This window comes from Argopecten irradians, chromosome 13 (assembly GCF_041381155.1).
Source record: "Argopecten irradians isolate NY chromosome 13, Ai_NY, whole genome shotgun sequence".
In the NCBI taxonomy this organism is placed as follows: domain Eukaryota; kingdom Metazoa; phylum Mollusca; class Bivalvia; order Pectinida; family Pectinidae; genus Argopecten; species Argopecten irradians.
The window spans coordinates 5,441,081-5,458,044 of record NC_091146.1 but is presented as its reverse complement, the minus strand read 5'-3'; the positions used below and the strand labels follow the sequence as shown (position 1 = coordinate 5,458,044).

Here is a 16,964-nt window from a genome sequence, read left to right as displayed (position 1 = left end):
TACATCTCGTTCAACGAGACGCTTGATACGCACATGTCTGTGGTAGTCAACAAGACAATGCTTCAGTTAGATGTTTGAGTCAGTGATTATACTAAAATATTGATCAACTGCTGCTGATGTAAATCGTAACAGCGTCAAATACCTTTGCAGATTCATGCATAAAATAACAAGCCATACGATAACGTTAATCTGTCACCATGATGATTTCTAGTAAAAGCGAAGTATTTTGAAACTTATATTGGCGAATTTCGCTAAAAATATATTGCAAAATTGAAAAATATTCTATTTTATTTTTAGAATTTCCCAAATATTTTATTCAAATAACCGGAGGTCATGTAAAAGTCTATTCAAATACACGGAGTTGAAAAACATAGATAAAGAAGGGAAAAATCGGGACCGCAGAATTTTATGCATATAACCGAAATATTCAAATAACCGTTATTGGATTATGTGGAGTCCTCTGTATTAACAAATAAGCACCCAAGGCCCTTAAAGATGGAGGGATGAGAAACAATTGGAGGGGTGATTAATAGGACCAAATTCACAGAATTATTACACAATATTTGCCAGAAATCAAATCAAGAAACAGGGATTTGATATTTTCAGTTTACATTTAATTTGAGGTACTGTATATGACCCATTAAGGGCCCAGGGCGCTTAAAAAAATGCAGCAACTCCGGGCAGGGCAGCCAATATTCGGCCCCATTCCCAATGAGATTTAGGCTAGAATTTCCCCAATTTCATAGATTTTTTCCCAATCTGCAAATATTTCAGATTGGCCTAATAATTGTCCACCACTTTTGGAATTTGCAATCGAACACACCCAAAAAATGGCGGCCATGAGAGGCAATCATCAATTAATTAACACCTCAAGCACTATATCCGAAGTCCTGTCTGTAGGTATTTTTAGCACATGGCCCAATTTCAGTTTGGTATGGTTATATAATTATCGTGTTGTGTCAGTACTGCGATGAGCGAGAGCCTAGTGTTGAGGTTTCGTCTGCTATTTAATCGGTCAAACATAAGTTGTAAATTAACGTTAACATTGTGTTTGAATCCATACCTAGTGTGATATATTTCATTTTCAGACTTCTTTTATAATTTTCAGAGTGTATTGGCCATAATTTCTGTGTTGATCAGTTACCAAATGTGTTTTATTTATGGCAGAATACTTTTCTATTTAAAAACGTTTTATGTAACACCATGCAGTTTAAATTACATATTAAAGATAAAGTTTGTATTCTCTCCTACTGAACATGGACTTAATGAATCTGTATTTCCCTCTATATATTTTGAATGGAAAGACAAAGAAGAATTAAATTAATAAGATTGGCTATTTTCAATGGGAGCACCTAGATAAATCTAGTTACTATTAGTATTTGTCATTGGAGACAAAATAAAGAGAGATAAATGCATATTTGTTCATTTTATTGCCTTTTGACAAAGAATATTAATGTCGATATGCTGATGAATTTTCCCAAATTCACACAGATGCCTTTTCCCAATTTACCTAGAAAAAGTGCTGTCAGGGGTTCTTAATAGAAACAAATTTGGGCTTGCTTTTCATAAAATTATTTTACAAAGTAAGCCATAAATGAATTTGCAAAAGAAAGTAAGTGAAAAAAGGGAGAATAGCTCTTATAGGAATGGGGGCGCTTAATGGGTATATACAGTATATGGTATATGGATTATACGGTATGTGAAATTAAGGCCTCAACAATTGGAAGGCACTTTGTACAGGGACACTTACTTGGTCAAATGTGGTAATTGGAATTGAAATGATCAGATCAGTGTTTCATGTCAGCTTTAAATACTGTTTTAATAGTGAAAGTCTGATATAAATAAAGTATTATATGATATTTATATATATAATTTGTTAAATTTTGCTTTATAATATTTCTAATTGTTTAAATGTCATATTTCACACACAAAACGCAAGTATGAATTAGACTAGGTTTACATTCATTATCTATGTTTCCTGTTGCAGAAACACGACAGTTCTCCTCACATTCTGTGCCTATACTGTCTTAAAGTATTCAAGGTCAAGTTTGTGTCCATGGGTTGGGGTCAGACTCAGACATACTACGGCCACCTGCTGAAACACCAGTCTAAGGCGTCCACCAAGAAATGTACACTGTGTCGTCTCACTTTCTACAATGTGGCTGATGTGAAGGCGCACAAGAAGAAAGACCACCAGGCCAATCACAAGGGGGTGTTAGGTAAGAAGGAGAGACAGCAACATCTACTCTGTAGTGCATTTTCGAGTCACCATAGGTCCATTGCTTATGGGAAATGGGAAATGGCAACATTTTCCAAATTTGAGACTTAATTTCCCAATTGATAGTTCAGATTTATTGTATACAGTGGACCCACGATAATCCGGACGTCGATAGTCCGGAAAACTCACCATCCGGACGGAAATATCAGGGAACGGATTTATGTAACGTTATTTATACTCACTTGTCTGGAAATTCGTATTCGGTAATTAAAAGTCTGCACATCAGCCTGTGCATTAACAATGTGAAATCAAATGAAATCTATATGTAGTATATTAGACAACCAGACAAAAGTATCAGTATCGATAAATACTGGTATCGTTTCTTTGGTATTGTAACATACCATTTCGTTTTTAAAGGTACCAACCCTACTTATGTATTATATGGACTATGTTGTCTGAAGATGCTATCAAACACAAATATAATCAAATAGTCATTGTTTGTTATACAAGGTGCGAACAACAGATATTCCACACCAGGGCAGGTGATGATCAAGGTTCCCGAGTCTGGTCTCCAACCCAAGCCACAGAGTGTCAAATCTCTCAATGCCCCTGCGGTTAGTAAAGTGCTGGACTTTGGAGGAACTCGCTTCCCGACAATCGTCAATTATCTCACCTGTCTGGAGTGTAAGATGTCAATGGGCACACCTGATCATTTCAAGTAAGTTACATATAGGATCAGATAGGAGTGTTCATTTTATAGATTTAATAAAACATGTCTCGAAGTTGTAAATTTTGCCCATCAAAACTTGCAAAAATAAAAAAAAAATCCTTTTAGACTCATTTCATAAAATTTTGTATAAAATGAACACAAACTAAGATTTATTTAGCACATAAGTACGTCAACCCTTATACTGTAGCGTTAAAAATGTGTTGCAAAAAAAGTCGAGTGAAGACACCATTTTGTCATAGCATCCTCTAGCTGCATTATTGATGTCAAGATAATGGATAAACAGTAAATTCTTAGAAGCAAAATAATTTGCAAAATTGGTTTTGAATTTTTTTTTCTGAAGTACAAGGATGCAAAAGAGGAGGTTGCTGTATTTTTTTTATCAGATTGAGAGATTGTAAAAAATACTCCTCGTTGGACTTTGTCTTTCTTACTTCTGATCGTAATTTTTAAAACGAAAAGAATATAAAAGCCTTGGTTTCTATTTATCTTACAGAAAATATATAGAGTGCTCCATGTGTCGCTTCGCCACAAGTTGCAGCATTGCTTACGCCAACCATATGATGGGATTTCACTCCTGTCAGGTGTCCAGTCTCAACCTAAATATCCCTTGGGAACACAGAATGGAATCTCCCATGTACTGTTTGTGTGGATTTGGGTCAAGATATGGTAACAAAATAGGTAAGTGTTGGGGCCATGTCTAGTAATTTTAGTTTCTTGTGATTGCCAATACAGTTAGAAATATAGTAACATGTTAAAAGAAAAACTGTTGAATAATCTTGGAAAATACACACTCTTGAAAAATATGTACAGTCGAAACTCGTTATCTCAAAATCGCTCGAGTCGAAATTCCGGTTGAGTCGAATTAATTTTCAAGTCCCGTTTTTTGTCCTTCTTTGTGTATGTATTTTAAGATCGGATGACTCGAATTTCGATGACTCGAAACTCCGGTTGTGTCAAAGTCAATTCCTGGTCCCTAGAACGGATATTCAACGAAAAAAATAGTCGCTATCTCGAATTTGATTTTAGTCAAAATTTTAATTAAAAAAAAAACAATTACGTAAATATAACATTGATACAATTAATTGAAATTCACCTGTGGTTTGTCGTAACACGTGATTGGTTTACCTGCACATAATGCGATCGGTATTTGCAGATTCATGCCTATGGGAACATACTACAACAATGACTGCTAATTAATAATTGTTTAATAATCCTCTCAAGTATGGCTTCCTTATTAGTGTCACTTTACAATTGTGACTTACCTGTACATAAACACGACGTGTGTTTACACAATCGCACTCAGCATGGCTCGATCAGCGTGGCTGATCATGACCGGAAGCGTGTTTGTTTAGGAATCATTAGAAACGAAAGTGTTTTCTAAGGTTTGTATGGAATGTTGATAGTGCAAAATAATTCAACAAACCCACAATGTTAAATGTTTAACTAGTCGTTGCAGATGTACTAGTATCTTAGCCTACAGTAGTCATACAATGTATTTCTTCGTTGGTATAGAAATCTACTTTCGTTTCATTTACCGTAAATTATATTAACCGGTAGAAACGGAGAGTGTAGTCTGCTCACGGTAGGTGAAAACTATTGTTTATTTTACTATTTCGAAATACCATTAAATTCTGAAATAAGAAAGATGTTTGTTTTTATTAGCCCACCATCATCAGATTTCTCAAAAAGTGCTTAAGGGATCTTTCTCAAATTTCATATATAGGTTCCCCTAGGACCCTAGTTGTGCATATTGCATTTTGGGACCAAACGGTCAACAAGATCGCCGACAGGCGGCCATCTTGGATTTTGATACTTAAAGTTTGTTATCGCAATTTCTTAGAAAGTACTATAGTGATCTGTCTCAAATTTTATATATAGTGTGTTTGAAAAAGTTTGAAAAGCAGGGAAAAGATCCCTCTTTCCATTGTCAGACATAGATCATTCTTTGGTGGGCGCCAAGATCCCTCTGGGATCTCTTGTTTGTTCAGGTACTGCATTCCGTATAAGTTTGATGTATGAACCATTGAAGTCAGTATACGTATAACCACCGGGAAATCAGTGTGCATGCCTATAATCGTAATTCAATTTTTTAATTTACAAATGTATTTAAAAAAAATCCCAAAACATCTGAAAACATATAACTAAAACGATTTAATACAAACCTTATAAGTTGGAAAATCACGATAATATGCTGATCACGGTAATAGGCATGTACCCGACTGTAATAGTCATAAGATAAGGACCGTTGAAAACCACGTTCTGAGCAAACCTAATGGCATTACGTTTGAGTCGAATTCCGGATGAGTTGAACTATTTTTGTTGGTCCGTTGAATTTCGAGATAACGAGTTTTGACTGTACGTAGATTTGTAAATCAATATTGTTTAGATGAAAAATGAATAAATGGAACCACAATTTAAGTGTCAGAATGTTTTAAATTACGAAAATATACACTCTTGAAAATTCTACACAGAGTTGTAAATCAGTATTGTTAAGTTGAAAAATGAATAAATGGAACAAAAATTTAAAGTGAATGTTTTAACTGGTGAAATCATAATAGCTTCCTTTAACTCTATCAAAAGTAATTAAAATATTTAAGTTAGTATTTGTATATGATTCGTTTTTAGATTTAAATCAAGAAAAAATTGAAAGTCATGAGTTGATTTTGAAATGGTCCTAATAATAATGTTAAGAAATCAACCAGTCAACTTGAAAGTACAGATTACAGTTGTCTGATATTACAATTACTCATTTGACTTGTGTTGTAGCAAACCACCTGGTATACTGTACAAAGAGAACGTGTTACGTAGCTAAACCTGACATTCCCATGTCTGAGGAAGGTGCTGATGGTAAGATTTATAACTCATTCTCCCCCAAAAACTCATAATGGACTGTTCCATCCTTTGAATTAGAAGTGCTTAAAGGTGTTGATAGGGCTGTATGGGTTAAGTTAGTGGAATATCTATAAATAGCTATGTGAGTATCAGTAAAACAAAGTACTATGTAACCTTACCAATCACAATTGGCAATCATGTTTACATAAACACAACTGCTGACAAATATTCATTAAAAATTCAAAGAGAAAAGACTGTTTTCCCAAAATATTCATTCTAAGAGAAAAGTTGGCAATCATGACTGACGTGTTTGAACAGTACATAATTATAATCGTCATGCCAGTGATCGTGATACATGGCTGTTGATAGGATTTTTGAGGTGCAAATTCCCTTAATGATCTTAAGAAGTTGTTATAAAAAGATGGTTTTCCCAAAATATTCATTGAAAATTCAAGAGGAAAAATGGTTTTTCCTAAAAATTTCATAGACAATTAAAGACAAAAGATGATTTTCCAAAAATGTTCACAGAAAATTATTTTTCAGAAGATATGGACCCAAGAAGAAAGCCTGGAGCGTCCATTTTAGATGTACTTGGTCTGGTGAAAAAGAGGACTGTAACAACTAGTAAGTACTCAAATCTTAAAAAGCTTTGGAACTTTTACAAGCGAGGAAAAAAATTAAGATAATTTTATATATATTTAATCTGACAGAAAGACAAAGCAGTTATTATATTTTCCAGTGTTTTATCCCTGATCCATGACCTTACATGAAAATCTTTGAATTGACAATAATATATTTAATTGTGTTATATTCATTGAATCATGCTTTGCTTACAATGACAATGCTGTAGTTGTATTTATATTTTTAATTACTTCATAGGCAATCTTTTGTACATCTTGCTATCAATCTGATGTTACCAACTAAACATGTGTTACACTATGATTACCCTGTATGAGGGCCTCTTGGCAATACTCTCAAACAAATCAAATTATACTGTTTTAATACAAATATTAACTAATTTTGTTTTTGTGCTATTTATGATAACAGTACATACAATATGTATTAAAGAATCAAAATAAGGAATAAAATGCACACAGATATATTTGAAGAAATATGTGTATTGAAAATGGTGCATAGAAGAACTAGCGAGACTGTGTACAAAATATTCTCGATATTTAAAAATTTGTTTACAACCTATCTGATGTCTTGTCAGGATGATGTGGCTCCTATGTACACTATGAAAATTGGTGAAAAAAACATTGGGAAAATCACCTGTGGCTTAAATAAATGTATACAAAAAATGAGTTAAAATGCCCCCCCCCCCCCCCCCCATGAATTGAGCTTGTACAGCGGAAAGTATGATAATTGATAAATAATAGAAATACTCATAAAATAATGATGTATAGTTAAAGTATAATTATCACACTTATAGAAATCAAATATTAGTAATTTTCTAGTAATTTTCTCTGATAAGTGATTGTTTGATTTCTGCAGAGGAGGAAATGGCACCTGGTAAGCTTCTTTGTGTATTAAATCATGCTTGCTGCAATCCTCATCACTGTATCGTACGTGGTAGCGATCCAGCCAAGGTTTTCAGTGTAATTTCAATCACGATCTTTTCATCGTAAACCTCAATATCGGTGATGTCTGATGCTTGTAAATATATTTCACAGCATACTAGCTAGTCTTCTTGTAATCCAATCGTTCTTGACAGATATGCTTTGTCTTCATACATATGTGTATCATGCTTGCTGGTATATCACCTTCCAGCTTACACCATCCTCGACACCCCGGTATTACTATCACTTGTTATGTCCATCCCTGGATTATGTCATAGTTGATGACCATCCACAGGCCACAGAGCCTTCTTTTGGAGATTACAAAGAGGCAGGACGCCCAGTTTCCATACAGTGCACTGTTATTCCATTAGGACCAAATTACCTGTCCTATCTGTTGTCTCAAACATAGTCTTCAGTCTCGCTATGATCTAGTCCCGGTTTGGAAATGTAATGAAGGTGATAGTTAAACCATTGGAGAATCAAGGATGGCTTCACATCATCATGCATATTAATAGATATGTTGAATTGTACACACATTCCCGCTCATTAGTCAAAGTATATCTTATAAATAAAAATGGCATGGCAGTCTTTGTTCAATTATGAGAAAAGTATGCATTTCCATTGTTTATTTCCTGCTTAAAGAGTCAGTTTCTGGTAATAAAATCATGCCTCTTTATGATAATCAATGCTTTGTCAAAATACTGTAACAGGGTTACCGTCCTTCCCTCCGTTAACAATTCTTGTTACTGCTATTTCTCAGAAAGTACCTAAGGAATCTGCCTCAAATTTCATATGCAGGATCCCTAGGAACCTAGTTGTGTGTATATTGCATTTTGGGACCATTTGGGGAACAAGATGGCTGATAGCTTGCTGCCACCTTGGATTTGTTAATCAAAGTTTGTTTCAGCTATATTGTAGAAAGTACTGAAGTGATTTGTCTCAAACATTATATCTAGGATGTAGTAAAAGTTTGAAAAGCAGTGAAAAGGTCACTCTTTCCATTGTCAGACATAGATCATTTTCTCATGGGTGCCTCTAATGATAAAATGTTTTAGACAAGAAGCTATTTCAACACAATTATGTGCTATAGATTTGATTTGTATGGTACATGTCTTTTCTTTATCAACTCTAATTATATTAACTCATTCACCCCTGAAGACACAATTAGGCTCTTCTAAATCAAAGACTAGACCAGTCCATTATAAAAATTCAGGGGTAAATGAGTTAATATCTTTACCATTTGCTTGGTAGAAAATTCTAGTCATTGATGCCTGCCTCCTTGTAGTTGTCAGCCCCTTTCTCAAGTGAAACTGAAATATGTATATACAGCAACATGTTATAGCAAAACAGAGGCAAATCTTAAAGTTGTATGTGCCATATTTTTCATACTCGGGAATCAAGAAGAGCTTTTAATATGTTGTTCACTACCAAAAATTACTAACATTTTGAGAATTACCATAATTTTATAATTCATAGGTTTTAATTTCACAATTACAAATAAAAACTGAAAAAAAGGTCATTATAGTTACATCTACACTGCAGTAAAATGATCATGCATGAGTACACACAGCAGTCAGACTATGAAGCCAAGTGTGGTTTAAAACTTCACATTTGTACAATGTTATCCGTAGTTGTAAAGTATCTCTGTAGGTATGGTTCTATCTGAACATACCATAAGGCACAAATAACACCAATTGTTCTGTGCATAAATTCTTTGTTGGAACTATGGTTTATAAGGCATCATACATGTTTGTCTGTTCATTGAATGATTTTCGCACTATAGTTCATCAAGCCTTATATGGTTTTTAATAGATAACAGAAGAAAACAAACATGTCAATTTTTTTATTTAGTTATTTTGATTATGGCGCATTTCACATTTCAGTAACCAACATGCTAATTTTTTTCAATTGATATATATATAGCTGCTATGTGATTGTTTTAATGATTTCTGTGATAAGCTGCTGAATATTCCCAATATTTGGCAAAAAATAAACTTCTTGGTGATTGACATTTCTCTTGCAATTAAGAATAAAAGGTATAGAATAGAAATAATTCATGTGGCACTGCTTGCATGTTACAACTGTGGGAAAATGACAAGTAGTATACTGCAGTTTACTACTGTGTAAGGCAGCTCATATCTTATGTTACAACTGTGGGAAAATGACAAGTAGTATACTGCAGTTTACTACTGTGTAAGGCAGCTCATATCTTATGTTACAACTGTGGGAAAATGACAAGTAGTATACTGCAGTTTACTACTGTGTAAGACAGCTCATATCTTATGTTGGTTTTAGATTAGGAACTATCATAAAAACACTCCAGAGAAATGACATGTTGTAATTCATACAAAATCTATCAATATTTCAAATTTCAGAAGTAATCCGCCGTTCTTCACATGACGATCCACCCGTCCTTACTAATATGAACACTTTAGACCCTGTCGACTCCACCAAGAAAACAGACATTGACGAGATTCCCCCGGAGTTGACTGGAATGCAAAAATGGACGACTGTAAAGATCAAGGATTCAGCGACGCCATCAAAGGCTTCAGTGTTTTTAGGGGTATGCTTGGTTATGATCTGTTGTAGTCCTGGCCTGATTGCCGGGAATTATTTCAGAGTTACTGTATTCGACCCAATAAGTGCCCGGGGTGTTTAAAGTATTGAAAACCTGAAAAGGTGCTTAATAAGACGAAATTATTGCAAACCTACGCAGTTTTGATAGTTTTGGTTCTATGCTTTGGCAGTTGAAATGAGGGGAGGGTTGCTTATTAGGTCTAATATATCCTTTTGATTGTGTTTACGTTGTCTTGAGTGTAACGTAATATGGTATGACGAGTTGGTGAAGTGGTTAAGTCGCAAGCCTTTCACACAGCTGGCCATAGAACGAATATACGTACCCGGCCTACTATACCTTTTCCGCCGGGTACGAATTGGTCCCTATGTGACCTAGTGGAGCAGTGCCTCCGAAAATTACTCGGGCACAATTTTCTATACTTTTTTTGTAGGTTTCCAGTTATTTTTTGTGTATACAAGCATTTACATGATATTGTTATCCAACTACCATTCTTGATATCTACCGTACTGCTCACAAGATGTCAAATTCATAATTTGTAGACTTGCCGTATAAACTGAGTAAAACTCTCTTCAGAAAGACCTTCATATGTATAGGTAAAAAGATTATTTCTCGCTGAGAATTTGATATTTTATATGGTTCAGTTTTATTGCCAATAGGTAAGCGTTATAAAACAATTAAGATAAAATGCATGTTAACATTAAAATAACGGTTTGCAAAACCATTACTTTGCTCCATTAGCAGTAATAGGCACCTATTGTAGCTCTAAAGACGACACCATTTTCTGTCTACAAGTCTTTTGAGCTACAATATTGCAGCTAAGCTGGCCAGTATTTGATCCATGGCAGGGACATGAAAAACTCAGAGTTCATGATCACCTGCCTCAAGACTACTCGCCCGAACATGTGGGGTTTCAATCTGAGCACTCCGGTCTTCTCCCAATCTAAGTGTTTTCTATCCAAGTCTTGACATATTAACACAAGCCCTCCACCCCTGGGTCGCAAGTTTGAATCCCATATCGGGCAGTTGGTGGTTTTTCTCCGGGTACTCCGGCTTTCCTCCACCAATAAACCTGGCACATTCTTAAATGACTGGCAGTTAGTAGGACTTGAAACTAATAAAAAAAAATTCTCTGTACTCTCAAGACAAAATGTTTTCTGTCCACTGTAGTCTAGATCTCAGATCAAAGTGTTAGGACGTTAAGGCAAAGAACAATAACTCTAATATCTGAACCATATATCAGAGATAATCTCACATTTATAACATATCTTGGAGATCATGTGATGTCAGACCTATTGGGATAGGACGTTAAGGCAAAGAACAATAACTCTAATATCTGAACCATATATCAGAGATAATCTCACATTTATAACATATCTTGGAGATCATGTGATGTCAGACCTATTGGGATACAAGATAATAGATTCTTGACTGAGGTTGCCTATGTCCATAAAATTTTGTGTAGTGTCTAGCTATAGCATTAACATTTTGCAAGCATTTGTATATAACTGCAATATTGTAGTATTTCTTTAGACAGAAAATGGTGTTGTTTTTAGATCTACAATTGGTGCCCATTACTGCTAATGGAGCAAAGTAATGATTATCCAAACCATTATTGAATCGTCTCCATGCATTTTATGGTTTTTGTTTTGTATCGCTTACCTAGCTACTTGGTAATAAAACTGAAACTTATAAAATATCAAAATCATGATGAGACAATATTATTTCACATATAAATATGAACGGTAAATTATGAACTTGACTGAACGGTAAATTATGAACTTGACTTCATATTAAGGTAGATATTAAGCATGGTCATTACGTTTGTTTTGGACAAAAATAATGTTTACAGCGGCGTTACAATAAGCGTACATGTGACGGCCAGTCTAGTAGGTGGTTCGCTTGATTGGTAGCTAGTCAGTTTGCATGGTAGCTAGTCAGTTTGCCAACGACATTCAATAAGCTGTGTAAGCACGGCTCTCATTGGCTGTTGCTTCAATGTAGGGGCGGAGCTATAACAGTTGGAAATGTCTGTCGTCGATTACTACATAAAATGATCGGCATTGTAAGCTTCATAATGTAAAAAGGTTACACAAATACATTTTAATTACCTCACTTATAAGTCAGTCGGAAATTGTACGGAAAAGAAATCACCTGCTTCTGACTAATTATACATGTAACTTTACCGCAAGGTGTTTGAAACTAAATCGGTTACAATGGACAACTGACCATCGTGTCTTTTCAAAATATATTCCGATAAAACAAGGCTTTGACACATACCTGGATGTTAGTAGGGGATGCTATTCCAGCTGTAGGCGTAGATCTTTTTTAACTTTGTCACCAGTATTTAATCAGAGAGATGCATTTGAATCAAGTGTTGACAATTTCTCTGCTAAAATCAACCTACATTTTGTAAACTACTGCCGCGCATGCGCCAACGTCCGAGAACATTACCTCAAATATGAATCAAATTAAATTATAAATATTTAGGCAATGCATACAAACTCAAAGTCTACAACTAGAATAACATCCCCTAACCCATGTAACATCCAGGTATGTATCAAAACCGTGTTTGATCGGAATATATTCTGATAAGACATAATCTATTGTCAGCCGTACCTGATTTGTTTTTCCACACCAAACGGACCTTACAGCGGAAAAGTCAGTCAGAAGGTACAACAGTAGCTAGATTCGGCTGTGACATTACATGTAACATTAGAATGGATACAATAGATCTAAACCCAACACATTAATAAACATGATGAAAAGTTTGATCCATTGGAACGGTGGTAGATACATAAGATTTCGCTACAGTATGACTACTCCCCGAAGTCAGAGAAATGACCAATAATTTATGAACAAAACATCCTCAAAACATTCGCTTGATAAGTGAAACAAAACAATAATGAATTTTTAATACAGTGATTGAATGTATACATTGTAAAAAATTAAATAGTACACAACGTGATCAAACACATTGTACAACAGAGTTGGGTATGAACATCAAAGATCCGCTGGCTCCGCCTACTTCTCAATGTTGTCAGTCAGGGGGCAATCAGTCGGGCTGCCGATGCTTCAGCCAATCAGTGCCTTCGTTACATGCCACCTAAAATCTAATCTACTGCATCAGTTACCAGCCTACTAGATCAGCTACCAGCCAACGTGTCTATCGAGTGAATGAATGTAAACAGGAACACTTGTTGTAACGGTGCTGTAAATGCACAAAATGATTGGGAATGTACAAAAAAAGTACAAAAATGGTATAGAAAATTGTGCCCCAGTGATTTACTCAAGCACACGTGGTGCTCTACTAGGACTCACAGATTTTATACCTGGCCTAAAGGTATAGTAGGCCAGGTAGGTATAATCGTTCTAGTATTTGTAGTGTTTGTATCAGCTATAATTAATACTGAATGAAATTCTTTCTTCTCTTCAGGCTGATGACAAGATGATAGATGAGGATGACATAGATGTTTCTTTATCAGAAGAGCTACAGACAACTATCCAAAATATCGTCGATGAAAATACCAATAAACCAGATACAGACACAACAGATGACACGAAAGAAAAAAGTTCAAATTTCACACATGAAAAGTCTGAGGAAGATTCTTCATGCTCTACCAATATTTGTGATAGATCAGAAAAAGAACCTGATCTTGAACAATCTGAAAATCCAACTGCATTGGATGTACATTCATTATCTGAAGGTATGATGGGGGAGTCGGGTAAATCAACAGACCAACAGGAAGACAACAAGTGTAAGGATGATATGGATTTTGGTAAAAGTGTGCTGGAGTTTAAGGAGACTTCCGATACTGTACAGAGTAAAAATACTCCAGAGCAGCAAAATGACAATGATGTTGATAATCTTGATGATGATGCAATAGATGAATTATTAAAGGACGATGATGAGAAAATCTCATCTAAAGAAGAAAAGGAAACGGTGATGGATTCTGAGGAAAAGGAAAATGAATTGCTTGGAGATTCTGAGTCACAAACGTTAGGGAATGGCCAGGCATCACAAAATAAGGGAGATAATTCAGATATTGAAGGAAAAGACTTGAAGGATATTTCCTCACTTGAGGAGGAAAAAGTGAGTATGGTAGGGGACTTAACTCAGAGTAAGGAATGTGCAGGGGATCAAAGCAAATCAGCCAAAGCTGATGAAGATATTCCAGATTGTTGTCAAAATGATATAGAGAGAGGATGTGATACTTCTGAAGAGACTAAATCATCAGACATTTTATCAGAAGATATACAAACACCAGAAAACTCAATAGAAAATAAAGACAATGCTTCCACAACACAAATTGAAGTGGAAACTTGTGAAGCAGAAAATAGAGATTTGTCAGAGGAAAAAGAGGAAGGAAATTCAACAAAGGAAAGTGAAGATAACACATCAACAAAGGAAAGTGAAGATAACACATCAACAAAGGAAAGTGAAGATAACACATCAACAAAGGAAAGTGAAGATAACACATCAACAAAGGACAACACCCCTCAGAGTGAGGGAGATAATTCTCAAGGGAAGGCAGACGACTCTCAAGACAAGGGAGGTTACTCTGCTGATGACAGAAAGACTGGTTCACGTGGAGATAGTAGTGGCAAGGGGGATAACGCAAGGCAAGATGACAGAAGAAGCTACGATGATGGAGACCAACACAGACAGCATTCACGAGACCGGGTATGTAACATATACGTCTATTTTAAATTAATAAAGGCAATAAGAACTTCTGTTTTGGTTCCTCTACTTTAATTGTTCAGACTACATCTGTCAAATTATTGAAGATCGATACCAAAAAAATTGATGTCTCCAATCGATACCAAAAAAATTGATGTATCATCAATTGGCGTCTTGAACCCATTGTCAAAAGTCAATTTTTATTTTCAATAACTTTTCACCTTGCATTATTTGATACTTTTGAGATATAGTGATGAGTATATAGATGTAGCTTGATACCTCATTGAGGTGTAGTTTTGCTTTGGCCAGACGTTTCATATTGTAAACATGGTATAGCTCTTCCTTTTTATTTCATAATTAACATTGACATTCACTTGTTACTCCAACTATATATGAACTATCTAAGTGCACCTGAAATAAAGTCTATCTAAAAATAATTAAATTTTATGTGTTACACTCAATCTCATTACAATTGGTTATGATTAGAATTTTGAGGTTATTTTTACATAGCCTGAGAGAATTGTGTGTCAAGGAATATATTGTGTCACATACGAAGAACATTTTCGCAGGAAAGAGGCACAGCCATTTGATAAGATGTAAATGTGCCACAACTGAATTTGTTGCATTGTAAAAAACAAGTAATTATAAAAGCACAAAAGTTATTGTCTGATTATTTCCTGACCGAGTTTTTGCAATTAAATTGCATTGCTTGCAATATATTTTGGGTTTATGAAGTTTAATATAAACAAAACAAAAAAACAGGCAGATATTCTTTTTCATAGAATTTATATATGTTCTGTTTTTGTATGGCTTTATCAACCTAAATAGTTATAGAATAATGCGTAAATAATTGACACCCTAAACATAAATATATGACGTCAAATGTGTTGAAATGTAAACGTCAACTTATCGTTAAGATAACTGTTCTATGTATGGAAAAGTAATTATTTACTTTATACAATCCAGCATGTATACATTGTTTCCTTAACAGGATCGCTATGACGACAAGGAAAGATCAAGGAGTAGGGATTCACGGCATGATGACAGGACCTCAAAGTCTGATTATCGTGATAACAGATCTCAGGGCAGCTACAGGTCCCATGGGGATCACCATGGCGACAGGTCACATGACTGGGACAGAAACCATAGCAGATCTAACAGGGACGAGAGGTGAGGCATTTACTCATTTTCTGTTATTTTAAATTATTTCTTCTTTGTTTCAACAATAGTTGTGGTCAGTGGGGATGTTTTGACAGTAAATATGTCAGCGCATCCTCAATACTCCAGGGGTTACTATCACTGACATTATGTCTACCCATGAACTATCCCATAGTAAAAGTGTAGGCAAGTGGAAACAGGTTATTTGGTCATTTAATGTACATCAAAAGAATTATATAATGGTACACTGGTTGACTGTGTGGCTTTGAAGTCGGATGTCACTCTCTCTGTGATCAAAGGAAGTCTCTGCAGTTCTGTGATAGGTCATGAGCTACCTCTAGTTTTACTTTTAGATAGTCCAGGGGTGGATATAACATCAGTGATAGTAACCCCTGGTGTGGCGAGGATAATGTCAGTGTAGTTCACACTTTGGGAAAATTGATGTAGCTGTCACAGTGTAGGGCAATACAGGGGTTTCGAGATATCAATTTCTGTAGTTTATCTGTTAGGGGTGACTATTGCCTACAATTTTAACTATTGCAGTACTATTGCTATCAAGGGAAATAGTAATGCGATAGTTTAACTATTGCAGACTACAATTGCAATGGTATTGTGATAGTATTGCACTCTGAATTTGATTACAATCCAGTCTATGAATGACCGCCATGACGTACATCTAGTGCAGTATTAGAGTTACTTCCCTTCACCTACTAGTGTCATTACCAACTCAAACGCAATGAAGATTGTGATTGAGAACATTGTCGGTGTTTGCGTTTTGATTGCCAATGAAAAGCATAGAAAATGGAAATTTTATTGTGACTGTTAGTCTGTTACTCTATCCAACCTCTGTGAGTACATGATTTCAGTAATATCTGACTATTGAAACTATCGATAGTTTGGCGTACTATAGGCGATTTTTATAAACTTTTTCATCGATTGATCAAGTTGAGAGACATACAATCACTGATAGTCTGATCTGATGTATTGTTACACCCCAATTATCTGTTAAGGGTCACATATCTGTGACTTAATTAGGTCATCAGAACCCAGTTTCATGAACATTTCTTAACTTGAAGGAATTCCTGAACTTAAAATTCTCCATAGGAAAGCATTGCGGAAGTTAAGGAAAACCCTTTAAGTTAATTAGGAGACTTCCTTAAAATCTGTTATGCTTTCCTATTTTAAAGGTGGGTTTCCCCCAAAGAAAGATA

At 35.2% G+C, this 16,964-nt stretch overlaps 1 protein-coding gene across 6 annotated transcripts in view; it reads left to right on the top strand.

Moving 5' to 3' along the window:
* LOC138306269 (uncharacterized) overlaps positions 1-16,964 on the top strand; it is a 39,549-nt gene that overhangs the window by 18,030 nt on the left and 4,555 nt on the right. For 3 of the 6 annotated variants that reach the window (XM_069246679.1, XM_069246678.1, XM_069246680.1), the window contains exons 10-18: positions 1,988-2,219; positions 2,729-2,936; positions 3,442-3,626; positions 5,715-5,795; positions 6,324-6,404; positions 7,275-7,292; positions 9,715-9,902; positions 13,351-14,598; positions 15,587-15,765. In XM_069246679.1, coding sequence (XP_069102780.1) covers positions 1,988-2,219; positions 2,729-2,936; positions 3,442-3,626; positions 5,715-5,795; positions 6,324-6,404; positions 7,275-7,292; positions 9,715-9,902; positions 13,351-14,598; positions 15,587-15,765 — 2,420 coding nt within the window. The remainder of the gene's footprint in view (positions 1-1,987; positions 2,220-2,728; positions 2,937-3,441; positions 3,627-5,714; positions 5,796-6,323; positions 6,405-7,274; positions 7,293-9,714; positions 9,903-13,350; positions 14,599-15,586; positions 15,766-16,964) is intronic. The other 3 variants (XM_069246681.1, XM_069246683.1, XM_069246682.1) reach the window with 3 other exon arrangements.